This window comes from Pygocentrus nattereri, chromosome 14 (genome assembly GCF_015220715.1).
Source record: "Pygocentrus nattereri isolate fPygNat1 chromosome 14, fPygNat1.pri, whole genome shotgun sequence".
In the NCBI taxonomy this organism is placed as follows: domain Eukaryota; kingdom Metazoa; phylum Chordata; class Actinopteri; order Characiformes; family Serrasalmidae; genus Pygocentrus; species Pygocentrus nattereri.
In genome coordinates, this window is record NC_051224.1 from 670,419 (window position 1) to 697,500 (window position 27,082).

The window sequence follows — 27,082 nt, forward strand, 5'->3', positions numbered from 1 at the left end:
GTTATGTTGTGATGCCGGGTGTCCTGCGGAGTTCAGCCGGTACGCTGGGCCTATTTTATCTTGATCACTGTAGTAAAACACAGCCAGGTGCTCTCCGTCTTCGTCCCGCTGCTGCCGTTGGACGAGTGGTTGATATCTTGTTCTGTCTTTTATTTTGTGGTCTCTGAGTATATGACGTGGTTTGGGATCGTTAGCTGTTCGTCTCTTGAATTTGACCTCCTCAGCGTTGGTGTGCTCCTCCCTGACCTTGTCCCCCTCAGGCTGATGAGGCCGGAGAATCCCTTTGCTGTGGCTGCCACCAGCACAGATCTGTACATCACACCGCTGGGCGCTCGAGCTTGTTTGTATGCATGTTTGTAAGTAGATACGTATGTTTTTGTTTATGTATGTTTGTTTTATGCGTGTTTATTTAGGCGTGTTTGTCTGTATCTGGATATGTTTTGTGTAGGTAGATATGTATGAATGTATATGTATGTATGTATGAATGTATGTACCAGAACACCTTGTGGTGTATTGGTGATGTCCTGGGGGGCTTGCTGAGTGAACAGGTGGGAAGCCTGTGAATGTACCTGGATAAAGGTTCTAAAGGTAAAATAAAGCTCTGCTGATCCTTCAACTCAGTTTAACAGTAAATGGTCTTAAACGCTGGAGTTAATGTAGAACTGCTGATTCACCCTTTAACCCTGAAGATCAGCGCAGACGGCACAAAGTCGCCTGGCTGTATTTATTTTATTAGATTTAAGATGGACGTCAGTCATTTGGAGACGTTTATAAGCACTCAGCTTTTTTTCCCGATACATTTAATTTGCAACAAGAAACTGTCAAACACTGAAGTTCTGAGGCTTAAATCAGCCTCTCATTCGAATTGCCCTGTTCCACCTTAAATGGTGCAGCAGCTGCTTTCTGGTGCCGTTTAAAGTGTAAAAGCTGGTGAATGAGAAGCTCATTTCAGTCTTGGGGGGAAAAAAACGTCGATTGTTGAGACACTTTAAAGGAAATATTCTAGTTTTAATGAGAAGTTTCCTGCTGGACTTGTGTGAAAGAGCGGCTGTAGAGACTGCATTGGCAGTTATTTCATCCTGTACTAGTGCATCAACACCTACTGAGAGATACTCACAGCCAAGAGGGTGAAATAAATGGATATAAAATGCTGTGGCTGCCAAGGTGGTTTGATTTTTGTTAAAAGAACTTGATGTTTGGTTTGCTGACCCCCGGCGTACACTGCAGAGGGAAACTACCCCCTGTAAGACCGTCCAGGGCAGTAATGATGGTCTGAGGGGCCTGACTGAACAGCTAGGGCTACATCACAGCACCGTCGCTGAGATAGTAATGGCAAGTAAACGGGGAAATCATGTGGTCATTTTAATGAGTGAAACTAATATTTATATGGCGATTCATCATGATTAGCTCTTTTTTTATGATGGAGCCCATAAAAACCTAGTTATACCACTGGACTGATTCCTGGCCTAATAGCAGAGATGTGCCAAACGGATGCACCAGGGAAAAGGGAGTGATCAGGGGATGGAAATGGGTTTTTCGCAGTTGTTACAGTGCATCATGGCATTCATGGGGGAACGGTTGGAGTTGCAGCTGCGGCATTGGCACGATCGTTCGGCGTTTTGGACTGCAGGCTTGGTGCATTGCAGGAGAGGCTGCATGGAGCTCCAGGCGGACTGATGGAGATGAGCTGACTGCAGCTTAAGCTCAGAGTTCGTCTTGCCTGAGATTTGAAAGCTTGTCACCATGCAGGTCTTCTGAGACCTGAAGCTTCAGTTTTTTTTCCCAAGAAAAGGCTTTTAGCTGTTCTTTAAGGCTCGTCTCGTGCCTTTTGCTGCATCTTCTGCTTGATGTGTGTCAGGGTAGCTACCGAACGCTGCCGCTGTGGGTGTGAATGGCTTTCAAGCCGCCGCAGCAGCAGCAGCAGCCCTCCTGTGCGATGGAGAGCGAGGGAGTAGAAGTCTCTGGCCCTGCCCATGTGTTAGCGGGTGGAGAGACGAGCAGGCCACAGCGGCTGAATGAAAACAGCTTTAGTGTCTGAGCCTGTGAATGTGTACTTTACTGCAACCTCATCACTATTCCTCTCAGCGCAGCTTTGCCCTGTTAAACTCACGCACTTATACACTCGGGCACTAATTAGAATCTGTGCCAGTCCTCCCACCTCGTCATGTAGGACAGTCGAGGTGAGGAAACTCCTAAAAGTGAATGCCTGTACGTTCTTTCATAGAGTGGATTTTGCCATAACGTGGATGAAGTGATTAAAAGGTGGTGAGCCACAAGTTGCAACCCTGAACCGGTTAATTAGCACTTAAAAACTCCTCTAAAGCAAAATGCACCGTGGGACGTCCAGTCATCAGTGTTTTAGGCCGTGTTCACGTTACTGTTCTGATGTTTTTATCTCAATGGTTCACATTCATGTAGGTAAACGGCTCAAATCTGTCATTAATGTAAAGATACCGGTGTCCAGAAACGACATCCCAACCAGTGATGAACAAACCAGATAATTTGCTCCGAGCAGCTCTCAGCTCTTCGTTTTTAGGGCAAGACGAAGGGCCAGATGCGTAGCTTTTGTGGTGTTCACTGGCACCAACTTCAGGTTAGGCACTGCTGCCACGTTAACCCTGATGGTCCATGTGCAGTGCAGGGCTCCTCAGGAGTTTCGGCCTAACTGCTCCGGTTAAAGACGTGTGGCCACAAATTTGGATATGCAGACAGTCCAGGACCCCACATGAAGGTGGCTCAGGTGATTGCCCACACAGCTCTGAAACAGCAGATTTGTGTCATTAAGGCAGGAAATCTGATTTGTACTACTTCAACCTGCTGATGTGAACATGGATGTAATATTGCTGATACTGGCCCAGGACAGAACTCCAGTCCTGCCTCAAGGGCTCTTCAGTCATGGACTGTCGGCTCTGGGGATCGAACCGGCAAACTTCCGGTCACAGGGCTGGTTCCCTGACCTCCAGCCCACGACCGCCCCACTATAAACGATAGGTACTGTCTGTTAAAATACCCCACAGGACTGAATCAGTACATCGCTATTAAACACTTTCTTAGATGTTTCGAATTTCGAAAGCTTGTTTTTGTTTGTTGTCTGTTTGCACTTGAATCTGCTTTCAGGTGCAAAAGTGACAAACGTACCTCACGTAAAATAAACCTTGCTGAACGATTTCCGTGTGTAGGCTTCAGAATGTGGCTGTGGGGTCCAACAGTAGTAGCGCAGAGCAGTGCACCACGTGTTGATAACGATGGCGTTTCGTTATCGCTCTGCTTTTGACTACTAGCACTACAAGACCGAGGACCCTTTCAGGCGCTGTCACAGGAAGCCCTACTTCCTCTGCCGAGCGCGCTGTGCTGCTCCTTCCTCGGTTTCGTGCTCTGCGCCCTGCTGGCTGGGCTGCTCGCAGTTTTCTCTCTTCTCTGAAATAATGTGCCACTCTTCCTTTCCTTCTCATCATTCTTTCACCTCTTCCCTTCTGATGTACACCGTCCTTAAATCCTTCTGGCTTTCGCTCGAGCCCGTCTTCTCCTTCCTCCCCCTTGTATTAGCTCGTGATTCATGGTGAGGCGAGCAGATCCTGACAGGCTTGGTCAAGCTTGCGTCTCTTGCTCGCTCTTATCCCTCAGTGTCTCTGTCCTAATCGCGGAGGACTGAGACGGGACGAGAGAGGCGGGGCAGCGTGTTTATGAATTTTGTGTAGGGTTTCAGGTTGAAGGGGTTTCTGCTCTAGTCTGTGGGTCAGTGACTTGCAGGGTGAAGACTGAGGACTATGGGCTCTCTCTGATTTAACTAATAGGCCGCTGAAGTTATGCCGTCGTTTTGTGGTTGGCATCATGCTCTTATTATTAATCGCGGGTCTAAGACAGATTTCTTTAGAAAATGAATGGTATTTTCAGAATGCGCTGGGGGTGGAGCCTTTCTGTTTACCGCTGGGTGTGGTGGAGTGTTTTTTGTTTTTTATTAATTTAGAGAATCATAATTTAAGAGAATTTTAGAATAAAACGGGCTGAGATTGGAGTTTTGATATGGACGTGGTTTAGGGGTCTGTAATCCTTATGAACCTCCTGTGTTGGCCTAGTATTTAGCGTTAGATCACTGCTGTGGAGGATGCCCTTTCCATGGGGCGCTCGCCGAGGATCTTGGTGGTGTTGAGGTTTTCATGGTTTACGTTTTAGTTTGTTTCTGTTTCTCTATTGGAAGATGAAACGTTCCGAATAGCCACCAAAAGGAATAATGCTCTAAAAATAATGCCCACTTTTTTTTTTTTTCTTTTTTCAGTGTGTCTATAGCGATTATTCATACCAGCTTTTTGGCTATTACAGTATTTTCAATATTCTTGTACAGAAGGACCTTCTGTCTCCTCCTCTCCTCTCCTCTCCTCTCCTCCCCCTCGCTAAAAACGCCGAGCCAAGGCAGTGGTCACCTCAGTGGTTTTCCCCGTACTTCCATACCAGCTGACGTTGTTAATAATAAAATGGTTTTGTCACACATGGAACTTTGCAACAAATCAGATGTTCTCACCTGTAACGTTAACGCTGTCACCACCATGGCTTCAAGAACAGCCTTTCTTCATAGCCTGCTGTCATGACTGGGTTAAACTTTGGCTTTATTGCTAGTGCTGACAATAAAAAAAATGATGATGATGAGGAAGAGTGTGTGTGGCTGGAGTGTTATCTTGAGAAGGATGTGATGTGTAGAGCATCTGATCAGCTTCCATGCTATCCAGATACCCCAAGTTGGTTTGTAACTTGTTTCAGAAGCGCTGCCGCCTTTCCCACGAGCAGTTACAGTGCAGCGATCTTCAACAGTTCCAATAACAAACCCACACGTCCAGGTGGTCAAAGCCTGATGAAGATACAGGTGGGATAGCAGGACTGATCGAAGCTTCCTGAACTTCATTCTTGATGACTATATTGTGGAAAAACGAGAATCCCTTCACATCACTCCTGGGCCTGACTGGTATAATGAAAAACGGAAGTGATGGATTGGTAGAGCAAGCAGCTCCTGACCGAGTGTTTGGGGCCGAAGCAGACGTGTCGACGGGAATTCCACATGCATTGTGAAAGTCATTCAAAGTGGTTTAATGTGAAAAGCTCAGTTCTGGAGAAACTTGCAGAGTTGGAGTTGGTCACAATGGAATTGATGTAAACCTCACATCTGAAGAGCTCACTGCCTCTGAAAGCCTCCTCACAGCCAGGCATTGTGCAGGGTGGTTATGAACACAGTGCCCGATAGACCGTATTTGTATTAGTGTTGTAGACGCCTTGACCCCCAGTTCCTATCACCACCACTGCAAAGAAACCTGCAGTCTTTACAGCGTCAGTAGGTTTCTTCATAAGGAACCAGGTCGCATCAGACCACTCAGAATGGCTCTGTTAACTTCCCAAACATTTGGATGATGATGATGGTGATGATGATGGTATAGTTGGTGTGGTGTAGTGGGGAACACCTCTGCCTTCTACGCTGTAGACTAGGGTTCAATCCCCCACCTGGGTCAGCACCCTACACTATACCAATGTCCAGTCCTTGGGCAAGACTCCTAACACCACTTTGGCCTCCCTGTGTAAACTGATCAAATTGTAAGTCGCTCTGGATAAGAGCGTCAGCCACATGCCGGAAATGTGAAACGATGATGATGATGATGATGATGATGATGATGATGATGATGATGATACCTGTTTTCTGTTAATGTGCTGTTTTCTCTCTCTCCCCTCCCCTCACCCCCCCTTTCCTCTATGCCAGGCCAAGTCGTGTATCTGTCATATGTGTGGTGCTCACCTGAACAGGCTCCACTCCTGCCTCTACTGCGTATTCTTTGGCTGCTTCTCCAAGAAACACATCCACGAACACGCCAAAAACAAACGACACAACCTAGGTAAGATGCACATGCGTGTGCTCATTGCGTGTGCCTGTGTTTTGTCTGTCATTATTTGGGAAAAGTTCTCCAATTTAATTTCTACATTTATAAAGTCCCAAGCATGAGCCTAATCAGCCCTGCTGCTTCACAAAAAACTGCATTCTTTCCCCAACAGCGATGCCTGGAGTGCTTGGCAAATTGCCAGGAAAAAAAATAGGATTATGTTTTCCTCGTCTCACGCTTCCTCGCTGTTTACAAGCTGCCGCAACTGTTTGACTTTCCTAGCTAGTTTAAACGTTTTAGCCAAAACGGTCACAACACTAATTTGCACGCGGAGCCCAGAGACGACTGTGACGAGCCTCGTCTCCGGAGGCGAAGCGGGAAGCCTCGCGCGGATTAGCTGTATCTGATTCGGCCCCATTCTCCTCCTATTGTGCCTGGCTCTCATCCCCTCGGCTCATGTGTGGAGACACATGCACACAGAGGCTGTGATTATCCTCACTGCAGTAATCAGCATTGTGGGGCAACACACTGATCGTGGGCACACACTCTTGCCACTTCAGCTGCTGAGGGTGTGTGTGAATAGCTGGCTCACACATCCTCAAAGACCAGCATGGTCCCCCCAGCACCCCCGCTGGAACGTCCCGTCTGCGAGCCTGGATTCACTGCCTCATTCAGGAAGAGATGCAGATGGTCAGACTTAAGTGTTGCAGGTTTAAAAAAAAAAACATTTGTAAATCAGGATTTTTCTCATTTTGAACAAACGAGTGGCTTTATTTTCTGTTTAGTGCGAGGAAGGAAGCGTAGAAGGACTCCTGCAGCCTGCTGAAGGCGACTGCGCACCGGATGAGCAGCGTAGACGCTGAAATCTGCACCTGTAGGCTGTTTTCAGAGCTCGTCTTGGGTATTGCCAACACTTAAAACTCATCCCACCTGTGTTTTGTTACAAAATGAGCATAATTGGTCCTAAAAGGGATTTAGTGTAACACATTCTGTTCTAACTTGTATAAAAAAAAACTAATATTGTGACACTGTGTGTAAAAACTGGTTGAAATATATCATATTACATTTTTGCCATATCACCCGGTTCTAGGCTAAAGGGACCGAGGACCCAGTTCGTTTTTTTTTTTTTTTTTAGAGAAACTTGCTTATAATATCAAGCAATTAATATCATGATACTTCCCCTTTTACCATCCCACCCAACCACCACACAGACCCCCATACACATACGCACAGATAGGATATCTAAGAAAGGCGTGTAACTGTAAGAGAATGAGGTGGAAGCCAGGGCTGGACATTGTCTTTTAGCAGCTGTCAGGCCGGCCAACTGTAGTTTGCGTGCTTTCTTTGCGTTAGGATAAACAGATGTAGAGACTATACTGTATAATATATACTCTATAATAGAGACTGGCCTATTGGATAAGCCATATCAGTTGGTGAAGACAGGAATCCTAACACCTTATTCCAAAAAAATATGAAAGTGCCTGAAGTGTCATGTTAGTTTTACACTTGACTAGTGTAGATTTAATGGGGGGAAAATGAACATGATGTAGTGAGTTTATCAGGTTCTGTGCACAGGTGAGTGGTGTCCAATTCCCTTTGCAGGCAGGGCTCTATAATAATTATAATGTCCTAGAAAAAAGTGTGGGCAAGATTTCGAGTGCCGCATCCGCCTGCCACTGTAAATAACTGGCTTGGGGCACATTATTAGGTATTATTTTAATGCTAGTTTTTAATATTAATCTATGTTACAAATAAAAACATCTTCATGTAAGTATCTGGACAAAGTGTTGATTGTCTAGTACAATTTTATTTTGCTTCAATTAAAAAAAGTGAGATTGAAGTTCTTTAGATATAGTTTCTTATAGAGGAATCATTTTTGATCAAAAGAAAAGAGTCTGACTCTCCTTTACTTGTTGGTTGGTCGGTGTGGTGGGTAACACCTCTACACTGTAGACTGGGGTTCAGTCCCCCGCCTGGACAGGCACCCTACACTATACCAATAAGAGTCCTTGGGCAGGACTCCTAACACCACCGTCGCCCACCTGTGTAAATTGATTAAACTGGACGTCGCTCTGGATAACAGCGTCGGCCAAATGCCGTGAATGTAAATGCACATGCGTCGCTCAGGCGTGTGGGCGCTGCAGATTACGCCCACGATTTCAGTTGTTCACACACAGAAACCGCATGCTCTGTAGCATCCACATGCCAGCGTGACGCGTGCCCATCGTGTCCTTCAGCTGGTCAACCGGTGCACTTGTACAGCTGTACATGAAGGGGTTTGTGTTTACGCCAGCAGTTACACTGAAACAGTAGGAGCTTCTCAAAAGCCAAAGAAACGCTTGCCAAAATTACCAAGTCGGTTTCCTGTCCACCTGCAGTGGCGGTGGTGCAGATGGTGCAGCAGCTACATGCTGGCGCCTCAGGCGTAACAACTGCTGCACCATTTTAAGGTGGAATGGGCAAATTGGAACATGCAGCTGGAACATGTGGAAAGCAAGCCAAGTTCATCCTCGTGTTAAAACTACAGGTAGGATAGCTTGAGGTGTTTAAACATCCTTATCCAGAATATGTTAAGATGCATAGAGAATAAATAATTCAGATATTCTATAGATTAAATCGGCTCATCAGGAGGGAGGTAGTAATGCTGAGCTGAGTATTTTCATGCCGTGTCTTTTTTTTGCACAAAATTTGAGAGTAGCATCAGTAAAAGTATTGACGGGTATTGGTATCGATAAAATTGCTGCGTGATGCAGGTCTGACTGTTGGTAGGCATTAGGAATATGGGAATATGGTAAGGCGGAGACGTTGCTAGCTGTCTGTTTTCTTGAATGGCACCGACTTCATTACCGAGGTTTTCACCTCACTAATCACACCCGACTCTTTCTTTTGGACGTTCTCTCTGAAATTCATTCAGCTACATCTGCTATGACTGCATGTACACGCATCACACACCCACCCGCTTCCTCCTCCACTTTCTTCTCTACTTTTGCATCAGGAGCCTGCGGGTCTATAAATAGGTTGTCACGGCAACTGTACATAGGTAGCAGAACTGAATAGAGCTGGCGGTGGTGGGGGTTCCGGGCGACCAGGTGGCCATAGCGACAGGCCAGTATTTTTAAACGCTGCTTTACCAAAAGTCCTTTTACACTCATTATCTTCAACAACAGGAATATGAGCAGCAGGTTCGGATCTCTGGGGAGATGGAAGCGTGTGGACGAGAGCGATCCGTGGCACCGAGCACAGTAAACGGAAGCACAGTGAGAGGCAGATTAAGAAAATCCCGGGATTTAAGCAGTCAGAGTCAGAATTAGGGCCCAAGTGATGAGTGAATTGTGTGCCTGATACAGATTTTACAGGACAAAAAAATCTTAATACAATTTTATGCTTTTTTAATTTTGTGCTGGAATGGTTTTATTGGAGCGGTGCTTCTCTGACCAGTATGACCATCAGTTCTCAGTTTTCACACCTCCTAAACTCAAACACCTGAACCTCAGTCTTCAGTAATAGCGTTGACGGCGCAGCTGTTAATTATTAATCTGTTAAATGTTATTCTCATGCTACACATTAGGTTTTAAATGATGGGTTGCATTTAAATTCACGAGTTTAACCCATAATATAGTTTAGTTAAAGGAGTGCTTGTGTAACGTGCCATGACCTAAAAATTGGTCATTTTCTAGGATATTTTGGTCAATGCCTGTAAAACTGTAGGCCATCGCTAAATCAGTTGAGCCTTAGTCAGAGTCAGAGCTGTCCTAGGATCACGTTTTGCTTGTTGGGTTCTGATCATTGCCGTTACTTTAAAAGCCTAATTCTACATTTTTCTTGTATTTTTTTTTTTCCCCCGGGTGTGAATTTCAAGCATTTGTCTTTTTCCCCCCAGACATCCAGATTCCAAACTTTCCTGTAACATTATTCCCAAACACACTTTTAATCAGTTTTTTTCTACCTGACCATTTTTCAAGTACTTTTTTATTGTTTAGAGTCAAACAAGCGGTTTCTGTTTCTGACACGTGTAGATGGCCTTTGTTCTGACTGGCTGCCATGTATTGAGCCTCATTCAAAAAGGCAGGGCTGAAACATTCCTTGTAACTGGAACTGAACGTGGATCAAGACTTTTGAAATATGGATCATGGCTCAAACTTCAGAGTGCTCATCTGGGAAGAGGTTTTAATATCCGAGTGCATATTACCAGGTTATGTGGTGGGAGGAGCTCGTCTTAGGATGCTCAATATATATGGCTCTTGCTATTGTTCTGCCACGAAACCGATTTAAAAGAAGTTCTAATGATCCCTCCTCTCTGGTCCTCAGCTATAGACTTGTTATATGGTGGAATATATTGCTTTGCATGTCAAGACTACATATACGACAAAGACATGGAGCAGATTGCCAAAGAAGAGCAGAGAAAGGCCTGGAAACTGCAAGGTGGGTGTTCTGTGTTGGCCTCCCTTGCAGTAATATTGAAATGTCTGTCTTTCTGTTGTCCTGATTGTGTGCGGCGTGTTCTGTTTCTCACCAGGTGTGGGGGAGAAGTTTTCGACGTGGGAGCCGACAAAACGGGAGCTGGAGTTGCTACGGCACAATCCGAAACGCAGAAAAATCACTACAAACTGCACTATAGGTAGCTAAGAGCCCACTTTCTTCTCTACATCTGACTGGAGTTTTCATGAACCTTTAGTAATCAGCTGCTGCACGGTTGGTGTTCATCATCTAGTTCTTCATTAGTGGTCACAGGATGCGGTTGGCTGGGTGTTATTGATTTGATTCTCAGTCCAGCAGCGACACTGAGGTGTTTAAAAACTCCAGCACTGCTGTGTCTGATCCACTCAGACCAGCACAACACACACTAACACACCACCACCATGTCAGTGTCACTGCAGTGCTGAGAATGACCCACCACCCAAACAGTACCTGCTCTGTGAGGGTCCATGGGGGTCCTGACCACTGAAGAACAGGGTAACAGAGTATCAGAGAAACAGATGGACTACAGTCTGTAACTGTAGAACTACAGAGTGCAGCTATACGGTCAGTGGAGCTGATAAAGTGGACAGTGAGCAAAGAAACGAGGAGGCGGTCATGATGTTATGGCTGATCTGAAGCATCTAGGCTGTCATTAATCCACTGTTCCATTCACATTCACTCAAACTGCTTCAGCAGCTGGGTTAGGTTTGCTCTCCTGTGGAGTCCTGAAGAAATCTGTGGTGATGTACACTCACCAGCCACTTTATTAGGTACACTAGGGTCGCTAGTAAAAGGCTGGACCCCTTTTCGCCTTCAGAACTGTCTTAATTCTTCGTGGCAGACTTTCAACAAGGTGTTGGAAACGTTCCTCAGAGATTCTGGTTGGTTATTTGAGTTCCTGTTGTCTTTCTATCATCTGGAACCAGTCTGCCCATTCTCCTCTGACCTCTCACATCAAATAGGCATTTTCGTCCACACAACTGACCGCTCACTGGACATTTCCTCTTTTTCGGACCGTTCTCTGTAAACCCTAGAGATGGTTGTGTGTGAAAATCCCAGCAGATCAGCAGTTTCTGAAATACTCAGACCAGCCCGTCTGGCACCAACAACCACGCCACGTTCAAAGCCCCTTAAATCCCCTTTCTTCCCCGTTCTGAGGCTCGGTCTGCACTTCAGCAAGTCGTCTTGACCACCTCTACATGCCTAAATGCAGTGAGCTGCGGCCGTGTGATTGGCTGATCAGCTATTTGTATTAACAAGCAACTGAACTGTACCTAATAAAGTGGCCGGTGCGTGTAATGTGTCCTGGGAAAAGGGAGCGTGAGAGAGTGAGCGACACAAAGAGCTTCGCTCTGAATGGAAGCTACAGTCTATGCAGAAACACAACCACTTCCTGTCTGTGGGAAAATTTCTGCCCTCTTCCTCTTCCTGTGTCACTGGGCCCTTATCTGAGATTGTTTTTGGGGTTTCACTCGTCCGACCGTGTGTTCAGCAGTGAACGCTGTCAGGGTCAACAAAAGCCGACGTTCAACTCAGGGTTTCGTTTGTTTAATAGACAAAACGTTTGGTTTAGTTTCAGCCTTGAATTCATATTCCATATAGATCCGTGCACCACGGTGCCAATTCATTCACGTGACCCATCTCACTAGTGCACGAGCTCTATATAGTGTATAGAACAAACACAAATGAGCAATCGGGTGAAAAAAGGAACTAGAATTTCTTATTTATGAAAAAGTAGTTTAGACTGTGATTATAAGCACAAAGGTTTGGTTCCAGACTTGGTTTTGTTCAGGTTCATCACCCACACACAGGACTTCCCCGGAAGCATTGATGAGCCAAGCCTGGAACTGCAGGTTAACTGTAATTTATAGTGAGTGGTAAACAAACCCGGTGGCATCCGTAAAATCAGTGCTCATTACATCACTGTGTTTCAAAAATAGTTTCGCCAAGCATCTCAAACTTTTGCGTTGTGCTAGATCGGCGTTTCTGCGGGTCCTTAAAGTCTTCATTTCTTTCTAATAGACGTACTAAAACGTAAAGATGTCCAGTGCCAGGACACGTTAACAGATTGTGTGTCAGCTGAAATGAGTCTGATCTAAATCTGCTTTGTTTTTGTGTTTGTGCTTTGTTTACTCCGCTGTTGTTGAGGGGTTTCCGCTTTAAACGCAAGTGAAGTGAACGCAGTTATTCTTGTCTTTTCATTGTAAGTGACACGCCACCAAAACAAGGTGCACAATACGCTCCCACCATGCATTTCTCTTGTGAGCTGCGGCTGGGTAAGAATGAAACTCAGCCAAACTGTTTGCTTTATAGGTCACATCGTGCTGCTGTTGCAGCTCAAATGATGAGGCGCTCTGATCAGATTGCGTGGCAGGGGTTAGGGGGAGGAATCGGGGCGTCCCTGATTTAAATTCTAAGATGATTCCTAAAGAAAAGATCATTTTAGGTGTTAAACTAGTTCAGAATAAACAAAGCTGCTAAACCGGGTGGCCGACTGCGCTCCCGGGGGGGCGGTGTCCAGCACAGTAAGGCGATTTTCATCCTCTAAGGACACAAACTAAACCTGGCACTTAGCTGCTGAGTCGAATCAGGTGTGGTTAAATAGGAAACCACCAAACTGCTGGGCATCATGCTTGGATATGACCTCACATACGAAACAAATTGCTTTAAAAATAAATGAATAACTAACAATTGTGTGTCCTTCAGGTTTACGGGGCTTGATCAACCTGGGCAACACGTGCTTCATGAACTGCATCGTCCAGGCGCTCACGCATACGCCGCTGCTGCGAGACTTCTTCCTGTCAGACCGACACAAATGCGAAATGCAATCCAACTCCTGTCTGGTGTGTGAGATGTCTCAGCTGTTTCAGGAGGTGAGCCGTGTGTGTGTGTGTGGGGGGGGGGGGGGGGGGGGGTAATTCAGGTTGTCATGGTGAGTGCTGGTGTCTGGGGTTGAAGTGGTAGCTTACTCAGCTCTCTACCAGCTGGGAGCCAGAGTCTGAGACAGGAGGAGGGAGAGAGAGAGAGCTGTGAATTCAGGTCAGTTTGGTTGAACGTTCAGAGCGCTTATAGAAAGTTAGAGGTGTTGAGCTGAAATGTCCCGTTTACCTGCATGTGTGTGCAGGCGTGTGTCTCGTGTTCAGTGAGAGTGGGCTTGCTCGACTTTGTCCCCTGTGCTCCACACTGCCCCACCGCCCCACCACACCCCGTCTGAGTTTTCCTTTTGTTTGGCTCTTTGTTTCTCTGTGCATGGGCGTGAAATCTGGGTCGCCGAGTCTCTGATATTTCGTGCTTTACACCGTTTCAGAGATGATGTTGAATGGAAGTGAGAGGTGTGTGTTTTTTCTTTTCCCTCTACCATTCACCTTCCAGACAGTTGATTTTCTGTATTTTGAAGTTAGCCTTGAATCCATCCACTGCTGGAGTGAGTCATCATTAAAGGGTGTCTGCTTGCTTTTCTGGCAAATCAGTGGCACAAAGAGCGTCTTCAAGAAACGAAATGTGAATTTGGATTAAAAACACGCAAATATTTCCCGTTAGGAAGTTAGTAAAGTAAATAAATGCATTGAATCTCTAACTATATCTAGGAAGGCGAGCGAATCCGGCATACCTCCCAGAGGACACCTTGCTTTGCCTGTTTCAGCCATATAGTCTGACGTCCTCATAGTTAATGTGGTTTCAGTCTCTGAAAAGCACAAATTGTAAAGAGGCCAGTAAAACTACATTCCATGTGGGGCCGCGGGGTCATTTGAATCATTTCTAGATGCGGCCGAATTAAAAGCGATGAAGGTTGTCGACTGGCCAACCCAGCTCAGCGCCTCAGCGGACTGACCTGAACTCTTAGAGAAAGTTCTGTATCAGAGCCGTTTAATGCATGTAAAACCATGGTCATGGTTCAGCGACGTGCACAGGGATGCGGGACATGAGGTGTAGTTACATCATGCGTTGACATGTGACAAATGTGTTTGAGGGAAGTGAAGACCCACGCGTGCTTGTTCTACGTGTAGCTGTGCACAGTTTAACACCGTATTTTCATTACAGCGAGCTGACGGCTGTTTTGGGGGCGTGCCGCTAAAATAAACGCAGGTTGAGGTGCAAAGACCAGAAAACCTATATGACCCACTTCTGAGCTCTAAACCCATTTAATGTTGTTTGTAAATTTAATGAAATATAATGAAGTTTTTAAAGCCATTGTGTCTCCTGCTCAGCACACGCTCCAGTGTTAAGGCTCAGCATGACTATAGAGGTGACGTTAACGAGTACCTCACCCACAGATCAACACGACTGGTTGGTCATCACTCGGTTCATTTGCATAACGTGGTAAGGTGTGTCGGAGGTTTGATGTGCCAGCTATTTATGTATATTGGTGTCTCTATAATCGGTCATTATAGCCCGTTAGGCCGTGTTTTGTTTGATGTAAATTAGCAAAAGGAAAGGAGAGAGAGAGAGAGAATACTTGGCTTTGTTGGTTTCAGGTGGCCCTGATCCTCAATTTTGCATAATACACTGCCTGGCCAAAAAAAAGTCACACACTCTTAATATTTAATTTTACCGCCTTTAGCTTGATTACGGCACGCCTTCGCCGTGGCATCGTTTCCTCAAGCTTCTGCAGTATCACAACATTTATTTCCGTCTAGAGTTGCATTCATTTTTCCTCTAAGATCCTCAATGGGGCTCAGGTCTGGACTCCATGTGTGAAAATGATGTCTCCTGCTCCCTCAACCACTCTTTCGGTTTGAGCCCAATGAATCCTGGCATTGTCATCTAGGAATATGCCCGTGCCATCAGGGAAGAGGAAATCCATTGATGGAATAACCTGGTCGTTCAGGATATTCAGGTAGTCGGCTGACCTCATTCTCTGGGCACATAACGTTGCTGAACGCGGACCTGACCAACTGCAGCAACCCGAGATCAGAGCACTGCCCCCACAGGCTTGTACGGTAGGCACTAGGCCTGATGGGTGCATCACGTCAGCCGCCTCTCTTCTTACCCTGATGCGCCCATCACTCTGGAACAGGGTAAATCTGGACTCATCAGACCACGTGACCTTCTTCCATCGCTCCAGAGTCCAGTCTTTACGCTCCCTATCCAATTTGAAGCCGTTTTTGCTGGTTAGCCTCACTGATAAGTGGTTCTCTTAAGGCTACACAGCTGTTTAGTCCCAGTCCCTCGAGTTCTCTTCACATTGTGCGTGTGGAAATGATCTTACCTCCGCTGTTAAACACGTCTCTGAGTTCTGCTGCTGTTTTTCTGCGATTTGATTTCACCAAATGTTTAAATCAAATCATTCAAGACTTTTTTTCCGACCACAATCCTTCCTCGAAGATGATGTCCTTCCACGTTTGAATAATGCGTTGGACAGTTCTTAACCTGATTTTAGTGGTTTCAGCATCTCCTTACATGTTTTCTCTGCCTGATGCAGGCCAATCATCTGACCCTTCTGAAACAGATGAACTTCTCCACGACCACAGGACACGTCTTTCCACATGGTGCGTTAACAAGTGAGAAGCTACTCACTGCGTCAGTTCGGGTTAAATAACTTGTTGCTGGCTGAAACATAATCGCCCATGCAGTAATTATCCAATGGGAGGCTCTTGCCTATCTGCTTAGTTAAATCCAGGTGGTGACCTGTTTACTGGCCAGGCAGTGCATCATTGCTCGGGTCACTTACACTCTGCTTAAGATTTAACAAAAGATCTTTGATCATCCCTGGACAGACGTTGACCAGTGCAGCTTCTGTAGCAGTGCTGCACTGCAGTTGATCCGGTCACATGATTTTGGCTAAAGGCAGAATTATTTCACATTTTCATAGATTTTTTTAATTGTGGTCACTGTTTCTGGTCTGAGTAGAGGATGAAGACACCAAATGTGAAGATAAAGTTTATAATGATATCTTTAATGATCAATTATTACAGATTCTCACAAAATGCACTCGCAGGCTTAATTTATGTGCTTGTGTCTTCTACACATAAAACTGTGGAGTACAGATGCAGACACACAACCGTCCTGCGTTTGTCCCGGACACTATGGCGTGCACGGCGTGTGCTCGGTGGCCCTCTTTGTTCTTTACATATGACGTGGAACACTTGCACTGATGACTTTACCAGGTCTGGGTGGTGACGGTCAAGTGAACTGATAGCAGTGTGTAAAAGGTGATGATTGTGTTTTGGGACAAGAACTGATGGAGAATTATAGAGGACTGATTTACTCTTAAACAGCTTGTAAATAAGTTGGACTCAGGTTTCAGAAGCATGCGGACGTTCTGATTCTGATTGAGAGGGATTGTTAAGAATCTGCGTCGTGGTCCTCTCTGCTATGCTCTGTGATGCTGATGCTTTACGTTAAGTTTAGATTTAGTGAATGTGCCAGCAAGTGACGGGATATTTACCCCAGCTGAGTCAACTCTAGCTCTGATCCCCGTCGACAGCCTGGGAGCAGGATCAGAAAAGGATCATAAATAATAAGTAATATGGGCGTATAATGTTTTAATCACTTCTGTTGTTAAAACACTGAGTTTAAAAGGCTACGTCAGAGTAAATCCCCCACTGTCTTTGCTGGGTGTGATTTAGGTGTTAAGTGGTTCGTTGAAACTATATGAAAATGCTGCTTCACTGTTTTTTATAACCTTGGCTTTGGGTGGCTGTTGCCTTTATCTGATATACCCCCCCCATCATACTCGTTGCTGTCATTGGGGTGTCCTCTCATGTGATGTGATGTGATCAGTGTGGGTGCAGATCAGAGTCCCTGATTCTGATCTGAAGTCAGTGAGAGAAGCCTTTGATCACAGCCTTTCTCTTCTCCTCTCATCTCTTGTGGTCTGATCTGGAGTCAGTGAGCGCAGCCTTTGATCTCACTTTTTCTCCGTCTTTCTCCCTCTTCCTCTGCCATTTCCAGTCCTCGGGAAGAATACGGGCTGAACTGTGTTCTCCTCCCTCTTTTGGAAAACCAAAGAAAAGCGCATGTTGGTTTCAGGCGCAGTCCGTGGCCATGCTGGCGGTGACATCATCACCATGGCAACCCTGTGACGGACAGGCAGTCCAGATGGCCAGCCTCCGTACTCTCTCTCTCTTTCTATCTCGCTCGCTCCGCACATCTTTAGTGCCCTAAAGAGCTGCAAAGTGTGTGAACGCTGACGAGCCAGAAAGAAAAGAAAATACGTAGCTGACTGTCGTACCAGGGAAAACTGAGATGGGGACCAGAGAGGGAGAAGTGTAGGAGCTGTGTGTGGAGTTCATCATCGAATGTTGGGTTTCTTTACTCTGGGCTTTCAGGATTTTAATGCCCACTCTTATCTTAGTGTATAGCCTGCCTTTTAAACTGTATTCACAGCAGTGATGTAGATTTATGACCATTATATTTTCATTGTTACCTCAGCCAGTGACGATTATACTGGTGTGCCCCCAAATAAACACAGATAACATGACATAAATACAGTGCCAATCATGCAGATTACCTCACCTGCTGGTCAGTGAGTTGCAGTCTGAGTGAGGTTAGTCCAGTTTGTTGTCGAAGGAGCAGATCAGACTGAAATGAGTTAAAGCAGAAAAAGAGTGGCAAGAATTGCGGGACTGTTGGGCTTGGCAGTCAGCCATTAGTCTAGCAAGAAGACCAGCCGGCTTTCCTTGCGTACCCACTTCGGCACACAGCTGCTTCAGGCGATGCCACGGTTTTGGGCTACAAGCCGAGAAGTCCCACACCTCCTCAGCTAATACTGATAGCGTGAATGTAATGTTTCCAAATTCCAACAGAGTCTGTAGTTGTGGGTGGGGTGGGAGGGTGGGCTTAAGACCCTGTGTGCTGTTGCAGCAGGCAGGATATCATACCTGTACAAATACTGTCTGTGTCCATTTGAGGACGTTTCTCAGACCACGGTATCAGCTTTCAAACAAAACGGCTTGGGGTCTCTGGAAGATCGGTCGTGTCAAAGCTCTCGTCTCAGGCAAAACGACCTCCGACAAAAACGCGTGACTCTCACGATTTCATTATTTCTTATTAATTACAGTTTCATGGTCAAATGAAAGATGATGCACTACCGATAAAACTTTTACTGACCTGTGCTATCATTTTTATTTAACAATGACCAGAAGGAAAGTGTTGCCCCGTCTCCCCGAATTACATGTGAGCCTCTCTCCCCTCCCAGCCTGGTATAACTGCTCACTGCAGCTATTTTCCACAGGGTTCACCAGATAAGAGGACTCTGTTACTGACACAGGCCTCTTTATGTTTATTAACATTAAAGTTTTAATATTTGGTTTGGCTTCAAGAAAGATGTCATGATTTGTTATAAAGACAGACAGTCCTGTATCGGGTGAAGGTGAAGGTAGTCTTATGTGTGTGTTTTGGTTTGGGGTTTGGCTCCCAGGCCTGCCTCTAATATAAACATCTGATTATCTTTCCTCTCTGTCCGTCTTTCCCATTCCCACCCCCAGTTCTACTCGGGCCACCGTTCTCCTCACATCCCCTTCCGGCTGCTGCACCTGGTGTGGACACACGCACGCCACCTGGCAGGCTACGAGCAGCAGGATGCACACGAGTTCCTTATTGCTGCCCTGGACGTCCTGCACCGGCACTGCAAAGGTGACGGACACACACACACACACACACACACACACACACACACACACACACACACACACACACACACACACACACACACACACACACACACACACACACACGCGCGCGCGCTCTTTCTTCTCTGATCGCAGATTAAAGTGTGTAACCTGTCTCTCTCTTTCAGGTGACGACAATGGGAAGAAGGCCAACAATCCGAATCACTGTAACTGCATCATTGACCAAATCTTCACTGGCGGACTGCAGTCAGACGTGACTTGCCAAGTCTGCCAGTAAGGCCTGCTCTGACACACGTGGTCACCATCATATCAAAACCTTGAATCTCATCTATTTATTATTTTATTAATTACGCCATTTCAACATGTCTAAAACTACCCATGACACAATGGTCTTACATCAACATGCACGAAGATGTAGGCAGTATGACCGTGGTTGCCAGATGTCATGTTACATTCTTTGGGTTTTTTTGCCCTGAGGTCTATTTATTCTTTTAAGCTGAGAGCAAATAGAGTTCAGACGATTTCAGAGCCACTTCATTAACTTCACCGCCTTGTTTCTTTACTCATTGTCCATTTGATCAGCTCCATTTACCATATAGATGCACTCTAGCTCTGCAGTCACAGACTGAAGTCCACCTGTTTCTGTTCATCAAACCTCTTTTACCCTGTTCTTCAGTGGTCAGGACCCCCACAGGACCACCACAGGACAGGTGGATCATTCTCACTGATGCTGACACAGGTGAATCAGACACAGCAATACTGTATAAATATAAATGTATAAATTTGTATATTTATTCACTGCTGCATTGCTAGTGCACCAACCAAAAATATTCAGGCAACGGTGCCCTGTGGGCAGTGTCCTGTGCTCCTGTGCGAATCTTGGGCAGCAGCAGATGAGCTATTTTCACTGATTTTCTATCTACAAAGTGGACCAAAAAGGTAGGAGTGTCTTTTTAAAATGACCACTGAGTGGACACTCACTCTAGCAGCACTGCTCTGTCTGATCCAGCACAACACACTCATACACCACCACAATGTCAGCATCACTGCAGTGCTGAGAATGACCCACCACCCAAACAGTACCTGCTCTGTGAGGGTCCATGGGGGTCCTGACCACTGAAGAACAGGATAACAGAGTATCAGAGAAACAGATGGACTACAGTCTGTAACTGTAGAACTACAGAGTGGAACTGAACGGTCAGTGGAGCTGATAAAGTGGACAGTGAGCAGAGAAACGAGGAGGTGTACTTGGTGAAGTGCCTGGTCTGTGTATCCATCCTCCATGTAAAATCCTTTGTCTATGATCCGAATTCTTTTGTTTTTACCCTACAAAAGCCAGTTTGTGTGTCTCTTAAGCTTTGGCTGTTTTTGCTTCATGATGCTGGGCTGTAATGTTGTCGGTGTACAGAGGCAGGCAAGCTGTGAAATTATACACGCTCCCTGTAAGACAGAGGAAAGTGAAGTATCTGGCCTTCTTGCCTTTGAGGCTGTTGCCTCTAGCAGCCCTATCAGAAACCAGCAGCCGTGGCCTACCTGCAAAACACCCCCTCTTTCACTTCCACACACACTCTCTCACTCACACACACACACACACACACACACACTCGCTCACACTCTCGCTGTCGTACATTTTTGGATCTTACTCATAACCCTCTCTCATCTTTTCTTTGTGACTCACTCACTCGCCCCACTGCTTGTGCTGTGTCCTCCAGCACCCCCAGCTGAGTGTTCATTGAAATTGCACCATGACTCATCGCAGATTGTGATTGTCAAGAATAAAGAAAGTGCTTTTATGTTTTGTTTCATGATCAAGAGTGATTTTGACATTTTAATAGAATACTGAGACGGAGAAATAGACGTTTGTTTTTATTCTAAGCTGTATGAAGCCAAAAGGGCTGGAGATGTCATTTCAGTCTGTCATGCTTCTGCAGTATCTAGGCTAGATGTGTTGAGACTCGTGGAAGTGCAGGCGTTCATATAAGCACTAACAGTTTGCTCATCTCCGAACACGCACAACAAGGAGAAGGTTTGGATTCAGTTCAAACCTCATCGAGCAGCACTGACCGTATGAGACCTGAAGTTGGCTAAAAGCCATTCAGTCGCACCAATCGGAGACTTTTTTTGCTTTAAGTCCGTTTAACTCGCACCTTAAATCACCCGAGCCACTGTTTTCACTGGTGCAAGGAATGAAGCAGGAAACACTGCAAAGAGCCGAACAAAGCTTTGTTCTGAAAAACACGCCGTGCTGTATATTGCACTAAAGTCTACAGCAGAACCACTGAGCGCAGCGCAGCGGTGGCCTAAACATCATCCTTTATACGCAGAGGAGGCGCTGACTTACTATCATTTCTTTGAGAGACTTTAAAGATTAAAAATAAAAAATCACCAGACTTTACAGGAGATGCTAAAATGTTGTAATGTCCTAAAACTTTAATGCAAGTTAAAGAAGCCTTTTTTCTTATTTCAGTGGCGTTTCCACGACGATAGACCCATTCTGGGACATCAGCCTGGACCTGCCTGGCTCGTCCACACCATTCTGGCCCCTGAGCCCAGGGGGTGACAGCGGTGTGGTCAATGGCGAGGGTCACTTGACCGGATCTACCACGCTCACAGACTGCCTGCGCAGGTATGCCCAGATAATCCATCTCGCCCAGTTTGCCGTGGCTGCTGTTCTGAAACAAGTCTTCTAATCCTGGGGACACCACACTATGCCCGTTTTTGTGCTTTGTCTCATCTAGCACACCAGATTTAACTCATTAAGTACCTCTTCAAGTGGCTGGTCAGATGAGTAGAGTGGGGAAAATAGAAAAATGTGCAGAGCATTTTCTGGATCGTCAGGAGTTCACAGTGGATTTGGAAGAGAAGAGGATGGTGTAGAGCATGTAGTTTACTCTTTGGGTTGCACTGGCTTTGTCCTGAGATGCAGCATCATATACAGCACATAAGATAACAAGCCAAAAGCACAGTAAAGAAGCTGGCAGTGGTACAAACGGTAGATCTGTATTGATGGTATCAGCCTTGGGCCGCTATCAGCAGAAAATGCTGGACCAGATGTTGGACATTGGAATGAATTCAGTCCAGTCCAAGTTTAAAATGGCACACATTCCCATTGTGTGATGTGATGTTAACTTTGTAGTGCTATCTATTCACTGTATGTATTAAGTATTTACTGTTATATAATTAATAATAAGATCCTTATTTAACAATAAGTAATATCTTTATATTTCTCAAGCCGTTTGTTTCATACTTGCACCCCATACGGTCGTGTTTACGTCTCCGAGCATCAGCCGCTGCTGGAGTTCAGTAAGCTTTGCGGTCCTTCAGCTAAGAGTTGCAGTGGTTGAGCTGCCGATGTCTCGGCTTGATGAGAGCAACGGGCTGCGACGCTGTGCTGCTGATGCAGCCGACTGATGAGCGAAGCAGCCCAATATTCCCGCTCTCATTAACAACCTGGACTAACTGAGACTGTAACTGAGTGCACAGCTGAAAGGAACCTGGCTCAGCCACTCAGGTAACGGTTGAACTCTTTATACAGTGTAAAACTCGTTATACATTACATAATCTCGTTAACACGTGACGTACTCATGAAACTAATGCCTTAGGAAAAATCCCAGCTGCTATATCACCCGTTACCATTGCCTTCCTACAAAAAACTGACAACATTTCATATGAAATAATACTTTGCTCTGAGCATATTTTCTGCTGTCCATCATCCCACAGTGCTGCTTGGCGGTTTGGCCGTTTGAGTGCCACTCCTTAGCACACAGGAGTTAGTTTGCAGTTTATGCATCACCACCACTGATGGACACTGTGTTTGAAAGCTAGTATCAGTGCTGGTACGATTTAATATAAAATCACTTCAGAAACTATTAGTGAAGATGATGCATTGCTGCTATTTGCTAAACAACTTTTAATTATATGGATGTTTGGTCAGTTTTAAAAAGCTGTAAAAAAACACCACCGCCTGTTCTGGATGATACAGAAATTTGGAAAAGAAAGAGTGACCATGTGTCCTGCTCAGCTTTTGTGACGATTCTCTGTGGACTCCACTTACCCAGTGCTCAGGCAGGTGTGTCCGTTTCATTAAGATATTAAGTGTAATGGATTTACAGAGAAATCACGAACACATTCGCTGATGGATGATAGAAAGAAACTCTTGCACATGCAAGCGTAACATTTCGTTGAATTTGTGGCGTAGATGTGTCTCATTTTTCTTTCTCTCTGTTTTCTCAATTTCTTGTGTGCTGCAGATTCACTCGGCCTGAGCATCTAGGAAGCAGTGCCAAAATCAAATGTGGTGGTTGCCATAGCTACCAAGAGTCCACTAAACAACTGACGATGAAGAAGCTTCCCATAGTAGCATGTTTTCATCTGAAAGTAAGTTTATAATAACACAGCTCTGTTTTAAAGTGTGAAATCCCGTGTATCCGTGTTGTATGCTTTACAAACATGTTTGGAAATTATAATTGTGAGACTTGTGGAATTATGTTAGTTTTTACATGAATGCACGAGAATGCAAACTCTTTTTCTGTAACACGTCCAATGTGGCTTTTGTGAGTGATTCTAACGGACCATAGAAGAGAACACTGGACAAATTGTCCACAAAGAAGTGTCTGAAGATTCCAGGCTCCATCAGTCCACACTCGGAAGAAATTCAGCACCATCGCTCCTCTCGCTAGGCGTGGGCGTCCTGCACAGATCAGGGCTTGCCAAGTCGAAGTGATGAAGGCTGGCCAGGGTGACGGCTGAGGATCTGTGAGCATCTTACACTTGAGCGTCTCCTATAAGAAAAACACTGAGCGAGAGTGCTGTTCATAAGACGTTGACATGCAGAAATCCCTTGTTCTTCAGGAAAAGCCACGACGGCATTTTGCTAAAGATCACACACGTCTTCCACCGCACTCCTGGAACAATGTGTGAACGGATTCGGCAAATGTTGGTCAACGTGCGGTTATGTTGGGTGAAAACATCATAACACAAACCTCATCTCAGCTGTGAAGCAAGGTGGAGGGAGTATTACTTGAACAATGTGGGGCTGCTGTGGATGGTTTCTTGTCTTTGAAGCACTGTTGAGGTCTTTCAGCATGAATTCAAAATGGGAGTAAATCACCAACGCTTGTGAGAATTCCATGTGTTATGGAAAAGTTTGAGTTGTGATTTGAAGGCATACTAAAAATATACATGAAGTGGAATATGAATATGGATACATGAATGACCCAGATTTGTTAAAGAATGGGCCAAAATCCTCCTTAATGATTAGTCAGAGCTGATTTGCATTTACAGACTACGTCTTATTGAGGCTATTGCCTGTAAAAGTTTCACTAGCTGTCAATTCTGTAAGGTTAGTGTTCTTACTCTGAGAAGCTTTGCAGGTACTGGGCCACATTACATTTGATTCATCCACTGGTAGTATTTTTAAAAATGTGATTTCAGGAAAATGAACCACTTTCAAAGAATCTGTTAATTACTCCTGATTAACTCTTAAGAAATGAACATACTGGTTTGCCCTGGTTGGGAGGCATTGACTTTAAATCGAGCCTTTTCCATCATTTAGCATCAGTGTCCATAGTCTCGGCTCATGTAGTGCTACCCAATATAAACTGTTATTCATTAGCACACTTGAGCAGTCTTCACCAATTTGAGGTTATAAGGTTCTACAAAATGAGCAAACAAGTGTCTAGAAAACGGGTGCCCAAAGTCCTGCCCCAGGGCCAAGTGGACAGATTTTAACTGGCCTGTGGCTTCTGTTCTAGAGCAGATTATAAGAGCCTTGCCTGCAAGTATGTTGCGGTTCTTTCTTTCACCTGATGGTGGCAGCAGTGCTGCAATATTATGAGGTCGTTACAACACAATGAATGTAAACATAATTATGAGTATCAGCAGTGTTTACAGCCTAAAGTGCATAGTGAAAGTGTCATTGCAACAACAGGTTGTGATGTATTGCGCAGTGTGTGTTAACAGGAGAGGTGAGTGTGCCGTGGCTCAGGCAGCATGAGCTCAGTACCGTCTCTGCAGTAAGGAGAACTGCTGTAGAGCCGTAGATCAGTGGGTAAGAAAGATCTCACGCCTCTTTAACACAGCGCAGCTGGAACAGACGCCGCTGAATGAGCTTCTCCGTTCATCCAGTGCAGCATGCAGAGGGTGTGAGGTGTTGTCCAACATGCCTAGCAGCTTGTTGAGCGTCCTCTGTTCTGCTACAACCTCCAAAGACCCCAGCTTGACTCCTACAACAGAAAAAGTTCCTGATAAGCTTGTTAAATTTGTTCGGAGCACTGTTGTTAATGCTGCTGCCTCAGAACACAACAGCATAGAATAGAGCACTCGCTACAGCAGACTGGTAGAACGTCCGTAGGAGCTTGGTGTCCACACCAAAAGACCTCCGCCTCTTCAGGAAGAAGAGCCGGCTTTGGCCTCTCGTACACCGCAAAGGTTTTACAGCTCCGGTCCAGCTTGGTGTCCCAGTGCACATCCAGATACTTGTAGGTCCCCGTCACCTCCATGTCTACTCCATCAGTGGTGATTGGTGGAAGACAGGTTTGGACTTCCTGAAGTCCAGCACCATCTCCTTAGTCTTACTGATGTTTAGCTGCAGCTGGTTCAGCCTACGCCAGTCAAGAGTCCTTCACCGGCTTCCTGTATTCCTCCTCCTGTCCTTTTCTCATGCGCCCCACATTGTATCCCAAGAATTTTTGCAGATCTCGCAACTGGGTTGTACCTGAAGTCGGAGGTGTACAGGTTGAACAGGAATGGGGCTAACAGTCCCCTGGGGTCCCCAACACTGCACACAGCCCTGTGGTCACACATACTGAGGTCATCCAGTCAGATGGTCCCATTATCCATGAGATAATAGGTTCATCCACCTGCATCAGCCGTAGCTTCTCCCCTAACGGCACAGGCTGTATTGTGTTGAATGCACTGGAGACATCAGCTAAACTTAATCTGCTCCTCTTCTTTAATAAAGTGATACTGAAAGCGGTGATAAGAAATTCAGTAGAGCGCAGAAGGCATCAGTGCGTCTCGCTGACCGGTATGAACAAGCTTGCGCTGTAACCCCTCTAGCAGCAAGTGTTGGATGGATTGCCAGCAGAATGCGGCGGTCGATGAATTGCGCTGTAAAAAAAATCTTAATATTTAGAATTCTTGGTGAATAATATTTCACAAGTAGCTCAGGTATTCTGACGCGGTCCAGTCTACCCGTCGTTCTAATTCTCAATACTTAATCACTTCCCAGCTGCATGCTTGGTTAATAGCATAGCTGTTTAATTGAATTTATGGCAGTGCAGTCTGTGGAATGTTGAATGCAAATGGTTGTGGAAGATTGGCCATTTACATATTTGCAATTAACAGTGTAATTGACCTATTTTTGCCATTTCTGCGGCTTTTACTTACAATCCTAAAACAGATAAATTGTCTGGTTCGCTGTCTTGCTTTCTAGCTGTCTTTACATTAAAATAAAAAATAAAAATAACAAATAATATGCCGCACAAATGTGTGCACTGACAGACTCACACAAACAGATTGATTGATTGATTGATTGATTGATTGATTGATTGATTGATTGATTGATTGATTGATTGATTGATTGATTGATTGATTGATTTATTTTTGAGCATGGAAATTAGAAATTGAAAAACGTGGACGCGTATACACACATACACATTGCTGCAAACAGTAGAATTGTGTGTGGGTGTATATGTGTATATGCATATGTATAGATATGTGAATATGTATGTATATCTGTATGATTGTTTTTTTTCCCTCCCCCTTTTTATTTATTTATTTATTTATTTATTTTTATTTAGTTGTCTGTTTATTTACTTATTTTATGTTTTTTTTCTTTTTCTTTTTTGTTTCTTTGATTTTTATTTATTTTATTTATTTAATTACCATTATTATGATTGATTATATTATTATTTTTTATTTTATTTTTTTTTAATTAATTTATTTATTTTATTATTTTTTTCCATCCCTTCTTCTCTTTCTTTCCTGTCCTATTTTTTATTGCCTGTCAGGCCTGGCCAAACAAATACAATACAAACTTTAACCAGAATAGGCTTTAGTAACCTATAGAGCTTTTCTTGTGAAAACAAATGTTTGGTACATCAGTGCATTCGGTTTACCATTCCGATTGCAGAAATGGCCAAACATGACAGGTTAAAAAAAAAAAAGAAACTTTTATTCTGCAAGTAAACA

General features: G+C 44.9%; 1 protein-coding gene across 1 annotated transcript in view; it reads left to right on the top strand.

The window, feature by feature from the left end:
- The window catches only part of LOC108437874 (ubiquitin carboxyl-terminal hydrolase 22-like), a 52,395-nt gene that overhangs the window by 19,942 nt on the left and 5,371 nt on the right, over positions 1-27,082 (top strand). Inside the window, exons 2-9 of the mRNA XM_017715283.2 lie at positions 5,741-5,873; positions 10,167-10,280; positions 10,375-10,476; positions 13,023-13,189; positions 18,746-18,893; positions 19,057-19,162; positions 21,357-21,515; positions 23,140-23,266. Coding sequence (XP_017570772.1) covers positions 5,741-5,873; positions 10,167-10,280; positions 10,375-10,476; positions 13,023-13,189; positions 18,746-18,893; positions 19,057-19,162; positions 21,357-21,515; positions 23,140-23,266 — 1,056 coding nt within the window. The remainder of the gene's footprint in view (positions 1-5,740; positions 5,874-10,166; positions 10,281-10,374; positions 10,477-13,022; positions 13,190-18,745; positions 18,894-19,056; positions 19,163-21,356; positions 21,516-23,139; positions 23,267-27,082) is intronic.